Below are 8,826 nucleotides of genomic sequence, written 5' to 3' on the forward strand. Positions count from 1 at the left end.
TGAGTTTTATTGTTTTTGTTTTTCGTTATATCCTCAATGAATATTTGGAACAAATCAACATTTAGGAAATAATCACTGCAATAACTTTATTATTAACTGCATTATTTGTGTAGTAGTAATTGTGAAAGTGTACAGAGATAAACCTTGACTAGTTCACCTACAATTTATTAACAAATTAAATATTTTTACTAACAATCCAGTCATAAGTCACAAATTACTTAAAAGCATCTGCAAATACATAACATTAGTTTTTGCATCAAAACAAATGCAGACTTAATTTATATAATAATTTATCTAATGGTTCTGTGCTAAGACTGGCTGAATTTATAACTAAAACAATTATTGATGATTATAATGCTGGTTATAAAATATTGCATAATTTGACATTGCAGATACTCAACAAATACATTTTTTATAGTTCTGTTATTATGACCTAAATAAAAAATAATCATAAAATAAAATGCCATGTACAAATAAGGAATTCATATTATATTAACACCTCAAGATGGAGAGCGATCATGTTTGAATTAGCAACAACCTGAATAATCAACAATTATTTAACATTGTGTAATGCTGTATAAAATATTACAAGAAACACACTATCACAGATGATTATTCTAAATACAATATGAAACCACTGTAAACACTGTACCCTTATGATTAAGATATATGTTAAGTTAGAGAACTGATGAAAATCGAATTTTCTAATCATTCCCATATAGGAAAAGAATATAAAATTATTGTGGACTTGGGAATTACAGATTATTTATCATTAACAAAAAGGTTTACAGTGTCCAAGACAGGAAAATATATGTATTTCTGTCATCTTTTATAGTAACTTAAAATTGATAACATCTTACTAATTAACCAATACTTAACTACTTTTTACCCATTTTATGTTCAAAATTACATTACTGGGCCAGTTACTCAGTAAATTTTTTTTTTGAATTATTTATTGCTGGTCCGATAACAAACATATTAGTCTTTTGCTTCATACCAACGGCAAGTGTTGTACACTAACGAAATAGAGGATACAAATATACTTGGCAGACCATCTTAAAATGACTAATTAGAAATAAGCATATAGAACAGTAACTGTTTTTTCCACTGGGTTATAACTCTTTATCAAAACATTTTTCTGGCTAGCTCTCATATAAAATATACAGAACATCACTTGTAAATAAGTTTAACCAAAGTAAAAATAAGTTATTTTTTAATCAAATTTCATTGAGTTGCTGAAAAAGAGTTTAAATATAATTAGAAACAATATGGCACCAATTTTAATGCTGCCAGTTAAACTAAACAATCTATCGCGAATGTTCGCCTCTATTTGCAAAATATCCAAAGAGTCAAAGCCTGTGTCTTTCACTTCTCAGCACAGTTGCCGCTAAAACTGGAAGGCCAGAGAAAACTACTGATGTCTGAGTCAAATCTAACGAGTTCTTAGAAGAAAACTACACTTAAAGGAAAAATAATCTCAAAGAATGTCTAATATTTCCAGAGGTATAAATGGAGTAAAAACTTCATTAAAATCCAATTTTTTAAACAGTAAATTAATTAGTCAACAGCCCCAGACTGATAGCTTATAGATGTGCCAAAAGTCACTTTAGGACCAGCAATTATAAATTATGGGGAAAAAATTGCCATAATGAATAACTTCTTGACAAACAGACAGACAGATAGCAAGTTCAATACAGCAGCTCTTATAACTGTCGTCAGTCTCTTGGACGGACTAAACACAATTTTCTACCAGTCCTTAAAATTTTGACTGGTTGGACCGACTATTTCGTCATGATTGACTCTTGACACAGACTGTATTTATTTGGAATTCTTGGCAGTCTATTAAGAACATTTCAGCCTCCACATGTTCCTCCCTTCCTCTTCAACTCCATGTTCTATAAACAAATAAAATATCATGTAATCAAATGAAATAAATACAATAAATAAGATGCTGTTACATGAACAAAATAAAAAAAAATCTTGTTGATCTTAATACAAGTTGTGGCGTATTCATGAACCTACACAGCTGAATCTTATGTTTTAATTCACCAATGAAAGACAACCACTATTACATACAAGTAACAATAAATCAAGATATCCAAGGACTAGAAAAATTCATTTTAAGAGTTAAAGGACTGCAACCCATGCAATGCCTCCCCTTTAAGCAACCATATAATAAATGTTTAAAATTCAAAGTTCTTTATTTTCAGTATTTTGGAAATTTTTTCTTATAACAATTTGTATATAAGTAATCAACAAAACTGTTAAAGGGATAATAACTCTTTGTTTTGGCAAATAAATGAATTTTCCTGGAGTAAACAACAACTTTCCCGTACTTACCAATGGTTAATGAATCCATTTTTACATTAGTTAGTTAGTCCCTGTTTTTTTTTCTAAAAAGTTTTTTTTTTTTATAATCTCTTAAGAGATTATAACAGAGTATAGCTATCAATGGAGGTCACGTAATCTGAAGACAAGCTCAGATATCAGAATAATAGCTATAACTGTCATTTTTCTTGTACAACAGAATATATTATATTTCTATGAGCTGTTCACAATGTTTTTATTGTGAAATATAGAGCTCATATGAAGAGTTATTTTTATTATTATGAAATGGTATTTATCGTAATTGTGTCTCATGGTAAAATATGTCATGCTTCTCAGGTAAAATACATTCTTATATAAGTCTAAAAAGATATCATTTTTTTTAAGGTCAGACTGTTCTGAATGAGGAGATTTATTATATAATAATTATATAATAAGTTTTTAAGTCAAACTGATACGTTTTCAATCGTATCCATGTTATCAACTTACCAACTCTGTTTTCTTTGAGCAGTTTTTCAAGATGGTGGCAGACATTGTCAGCAGCTTTATTATGGAGATGTTCAGGTGTCTCCTGAAATATATTAAATATTGACCACACCTCTGAGTGACAAGTTATATGACCCCCCCTACTGAATTCAACAGTATTAAAAACCATGAAGCAAAACAACTTGTCAAGTAAAATGTCAAGGTTATATACAAGTATTTGTGTCAGTGTTCTTTTAAATGTGTCAATAAAAGATCAAAATATAAATGGAATTATTCAACTTAAAAATATGGTACATTTTTAGGTTTAAACCATCACTTCACCTTAACTAAAAATAGATTTGCAAAAGTTGTCAATTACGTAAAAAGCATCAATTCTTTAAATAAGTAAACCAAATGTAACAACACGCATACAGTCTGTGAACAGTGCTACCTCACTGTTACATAAAACTGACACTTAATTATCATACATTTCCAATAAACACAAAATTAAATGAACACCATTTTACTGCATTTAAATATTTAACTAATTTTAAAAAATAAAATCCAACATTTTCACTCACTGTATAGATAATCTTTACTAGGTCCATACAAGACATGAAAACCCCTTTGTGCTTTTCAAAAACTTCCAAAATTTGTTGCTCTCTCAGCATTCTGTGCGCGATATATTCGTTAATCTTCTCTACAGGGTTGGTGATGACAGGCCCATGGCCGGGATAAATAATGGTGGGTTTCATCTTCAGCATTAACTCCAAAGATTTCATGTACGTGTAGAAGTCTTCAAAAACCTAGAAATTCAAAGCATGAACATGAATATGCTTGTATCATTTATAACTTTTTTTTTCTCATTAGTTCTTTGTGTCATGTACCATTTGTATTCATCATTTCATCTATGAAATCATTAATTAAATTCTATATAACAAGAACAATGTATTATGATCATTACTATTATCATTATTTTTATCATCATCATCATCATTATTTTCATTATTATTATTATTATCATTATTATAACTAAAACTGTGAAAATAGGGGGGAATGCACAGCTGAGGAGGACACAAAAATTTGATGCTCTTGAAAATCTCAAGTAAAAACCAGATAACTAAAGGTATGAACTTCATCTATGCAACTGAGTGAGCAAAACAAGTGATCGAAAAGGGCAGAAAATGTCAATCAGTCAAAAGCAGTCAAAAAAAAAAAAAAAAAACTCCTCGAAATTGCATGAGACATTAGTAAGCACTCCTAGGACAATGGAGAAAAGACAAAGACAACGATCCACCCCCTCTCCAAAACTTTTAATTGATGAAGTAGCCAAGAAAAATCAGAATATCAGAGTCCCCAAAAGGGAACGAAAGCGTGGACAGTGACGAAGAAAGTCCTGCGCCGATGTGTAATACAGAAAAAAAAATTCACATTTATCCTAAAATTGATAGATCAAAAACTTGAACAAATAGACTACATCACAAACACGGCAGAAGCAAACAAAAACATGCTTCAAGAACTGCTAGTGAAGATAAGTGACCTCACAGACAGTCTAGCATTCACGCAACAAGAAGTGGAAGACTTGAAGGAAGAAAATAATGTGCTCCCATATATATATATGCTGACAAGTGGACCAATGATTTTACACATTTTGATTCAAAATATTACATGAAACAAGCCCATGTGACATATTATACTAGTACTTGTATGATCAAAACAGAATTTACACCAAGTAAGCTCGATCAAAGTTTTTTTGCACTAAAGGGTATCATTTAAACCATCTTTCTCATAATAATACTAATAATAAAATATTATTATTATTATTATTATTATTATTATTATTTAACCTACAGCAGTTCCTTGTCCTAGAATACAATCTCCAGAAAACAAGGCATTTTCTTCCTCCAGGTAAAAACTCAGGTGATCATCTGTGTGCCCAGGTGTGTACACAGCCCTGGAATGAGATCATAAAAAAAAATAAGTGAATCTACAGAGTGTAGCCAGCAATTTTAAAAGGGGGGGGGGGTCTTTTTCTGAAAAAAAGGGGGTCCTTTTTACCCCCTTAACTGACCCAACTTGAGAGCTGGCATAGAAACCCAGGCAACAGATTTTGATATGGAGGGGACCCTTTCTAGCTAATAGGAAAGTACTTTGGAACCTATCCCAAATTTTCAGACCTAATTCACTGAACATCTTGTTTCACACTTAAAACAATATGTCACAACTAACACACAGTCACATCCAACACATCACACCAGACATAATGTACCACATGATGTCATCCAACACAATGTCACACCTAACACATTCTGTCACACCTAGCACAATGACTCACCTTAGCGTTCCACCTTCTGTCTTAAACACCTTCCCATCTTCTATAAAGCTGTACTTCAGTCCATCTCCCAGTGGGACATCTTCCTTGCTGATTCTTTGGTATTTGGAGATTGGCAAGTCTGACGCTGTAAACAGATTTTAGTTTAAAACATACAATGATAAAATTACTGATATAGTATATATATATATTTTTTTTTTTGATTGAGGGTGTGTGCATATCTGGCACCTGACCTTTATTTATTTGCAGACGTGGTACTTAAAAAAAAAAATTCAAATAATCTTTTTTTCACAATAAAGGAGCAAAAGGAGAAGAACACCCCCCCTCCCCCAATGGACCAATAATAACATCCTGTGCTTTGGTCACATGTGACATGAAGTACCACATCTACATTTTCATGATTATTTACTGGTCAGTCCTCTATAGCAAACACTTGTCGATGTCCGATTCCAGTTTTGGCACTTTTTGGCCCAGATTCATATATTTTAAAGCTGTTTGGTTGTGTTTAACAAGGATATCAGGTTATTCGTTGTCGATTATGAGGGAAAAGCGAGTCCAAAATCTAGTAACTCAACCAGAAACATATTTTCATAAATTTCATTTTATTTTATAATAAACTACTGAGCACAAATACAATTTTTTCAAAATATAAAATCAACATGATTATAAAACTAATTAACAATAAAAAGATTTTATGGCAGAAGAAAATACTTAGCCTACTTCAGGTTTGGTAAATTTCAGGTCTAAAAGTCATTTCTGAAAAAACGTTTCTGATCATCAATTGATTAATTATAATCATTAAATCTGAAGTTCAATTTGACATGTATGCAAAATCAATAGATATTTTAAAGAAAACATATTTTGTATATCTCATCATATTTTACAATATTCCATTCAACTGGGTTGTGAAATGCACAGGATTGCAGCTTAAGTGGAAATGGGTCAACTTATGCAAGCTGTAATACAAGTTCACACAATTGGAACTGCAAGTAAGTGGAAATAGCACTGGTAGGTTCAGGAAATTGTTGAGAGCTTCAGAAAAATGTGAAAAAAAAAACAAGGAAAGTTGAACGCTAGGCCTGGTGGCAAAAGTTTTAAAATTATGTACAATGGCCTTTTTTTTCCACTTTTTTTCTTTTGTGTCTTCTTTTTATTTCAATATTTTCACTGTTTCCATCCGATGAATCGGATAAATCCAGCCACTGGAGTGGTCAGCTGTTTCAGCACTGAAAACAAAATAAAATTTCTTTCTTGGCTCAACATTTGAAACTGATTACCAAAGACTGAAAATAATACCTTTTTTGTTTCAATTCAACATTTACATCTGAAGTGTACCACTTTACCTGATATTTAAGCTGTATTCCTCAACGAAAATAAAATTCCCCTTTCTTCCTCCCTGATCTCCCTCCTCCTCTCACACAAAAATTAATTTACAGAAAAATGGCCCGCTTCTTGTGTGCTCCCTCCCATCTTCAACCTCTCCCTCCCACATAAAAAAAGTGCATCCCCAGAGGTTCCCTGGAACAATAAATAAATAAATAAATAAATAAATAAATAAATAAATAAATAAATAAATAATGTTCCTTACAGTCAGTCAAGTCTTGGCATATTTCTGGGACTGCTCCAACATGATCCAGATGCCAGTGTGTCAGCAGGATCTCCTGTATGCCAGTCTTCTGATCACGCAGCACCGTCTTTAAGTTCTGGAGGTATTCTGGGTGGTTTGGGTTACTGGTGTCCAGTAGGATCCTCCTGGAATAATAATAATAATAATAATAATAATAATAATAATAATAATAATAATAATAATAATAATGATGATAATAATAATAAAAAATAAAATAAAATAAAACATTGTTTTTCACATGAACACTGAACATGTGGTTTGAAGGCTACCAATACTTGTACTCAGAATCCTAACACTATAATAATCAGCCCATAATGTTGTAAAGTTCCAGCCAAAATACAGAAGAAACATGGTGCAAAAATTTTGTCAAGGGGTTGGGGGAGGTTCCTGCTACTGAAGGAGGAGGTACATTGTATTCGTAGGGCTAAGGTGAAAAAATGTTTGCGTTGCTTGTCATTAGCATTACCTAGCATTCTATCAATGTTCTGGGTAACAATTGTAGCGATTTGGGGTGAGTGCAGAAAAACCACCAGCCAGACCAGGAATCGAACCCGGGACCCCTCGCTTACAGGGCGAGTGCTCTTACCTACTGAGCTACCCGACCAGTTCTACCTGTCCCTGGCACTACACTCCTCCCCCCAAATGCCGAAAGACGCGAGCCCTATCTAGGTAGATCACAATCCGCTAGGGGCGCTACAATCGTAACTGTCCACGGGCAGTGAAGTGTTAAACTGAAGTCGGCCTGCTGACAGTTCGCCTATGGAACCCCTTTTTTAAATCTCTCTTTTAGCGCTGCGTAAAAAAACTAATACAAGCCATTAACTAAATAAGTTGTAAATCAAAGAGTAAAATCCGGTCACGTGATTTTCCCATGTTGCAGTCTTTGACAAGTTTCGGTTCTGCTTGTTTTAAGTTTTGCCTCTACAAAATGCTAAAAAATTTCAGGTAAGTGCTGGTATCATCTTTTTGAAATTTATATCCAGCAAAGTTTATGAAATTTGCTATATTATGTAGAAAAATCATGAAATTTGAAGGTTGCGAAGTATAGTTAATTTAATCCGCAATATTACATGATGTGAAAATTACCACAGGGAAATAGCTCTGCCCTGATTAGTCACAGGCTATGTGAGCCAGACAATAGGCTGAGCACACAAAGACACACAGGGTGCTCTGCTGCGCCTGAGCGATCACTGCTGGTCAGTGGGCACAGGTTTTGAGCTGAGAAGTGTGGACACTTTTGGTGGATTTTTGCAGTTAAAAAACTTCAATATCTTTGTTGCTTGTAGGAATATTTAAAAAATTCCAAATGATTTCATCCGGTTTTTGCATTACCTTTCAGATGATATAAGTATTTTAATTTTCTGATCAGTTTGAAAATTTTTCTGATATACCTACCCTATCTCGCAACACCGCTGCCACCATTGTAGCGATTTGGGGTGAGTGCAGAAAAATCACCGACCAGACCAGGAATCGAACCCGGGACCCCTCGCTTACAGGGCGAGTGCTCTTACCTACTGTGCTACCCGGCCGGTTCTACCTGCCCCTGGCACTACACAATATTAATTATCAAAATATTTTGCTTCCCTAAAATGAATTTATTTATTATCCCCTTAGTTCGTAAATGAACCTGACACTGAATGGTGCATTAGAATCACGGAGCAAATCTTAAATCCGGCATATGCATGCACAAAACATTTTCTAATTTGGATAAGAAACAGAATTATAACTTGGTCAGACTCCAAGACAACATCCCAGGACCAGGCAGGAGTCACGTCTCCCGATTTTAAGACAACCTCTGTTCTCACCACCGCTGACAGCTTTTACTGACAGTGTATTACCTTTCACCAGTTCCGATAAGATAGGAATTCGTTCCCTGTAGCGTCATAGGGCCGGGGTTGCACCCAAGGAGACGCACAACCCGAGAAGAGAGCTGCTCAACTCTGGGTAAGATGCTCGCCATTTTGTCCACATTTGATCATGTGACCTTAGACCTCATGAAGATTTCAGCCAGGTCAGTTTGATAAAAAGGTTAGGGAGATATATTAAATTGTTTATTTCCGATTGGTGTATTAATAGA

General features: G+C 33.7%; 1 protein-coding gene across 1 annotated transcript; it reads right to left on the minus strand.

The window, feature by feature from the left end:
* Nucleotides 1–149: 149 nt before the first annotated feature.
* On the minus strand, nt 150–8,758 carry LOC106161440 (endoribonuclease LACTB2). Its single transcript, XM_013538400.3, has 7 exons — nt 8,588–8,758; nt 6,711–6,874; nt 5,126–5,249; nt 4,642–4,744; nt 3,372–3,596; nt 2,815–2,896; nt 150–1,895 (listed from the first exon to the last, which is right to left on the minus strand). The coding sequence occupies exons 1-7, from the start codon at nt 8,707–8,709 to the stop codon at nt 1,843–1,845; spliced, it is 873 nt and encodes a 290-aa protein (XP_013393854.2). The 5' UTR covers nt 8,710–8,758; the 3' UTR covers nt 150–1,842.
* Nucleotides 8,759–8,826: the final 68 nt, after the last annotated feature.

This window comes from Lingula anatina, chromosome 8 (assembly GCF_051362555.1).
Source record: "Lingula anatina isolate TDL-2025a chromosome 8, LinAna3.0, whole genome shotgun sequence".
NCBI lineage: Eukaryota > Metazoa > Brachiopoda > Lingulata > Lingulida > Lingulidae > Lingula > Lingula anatina.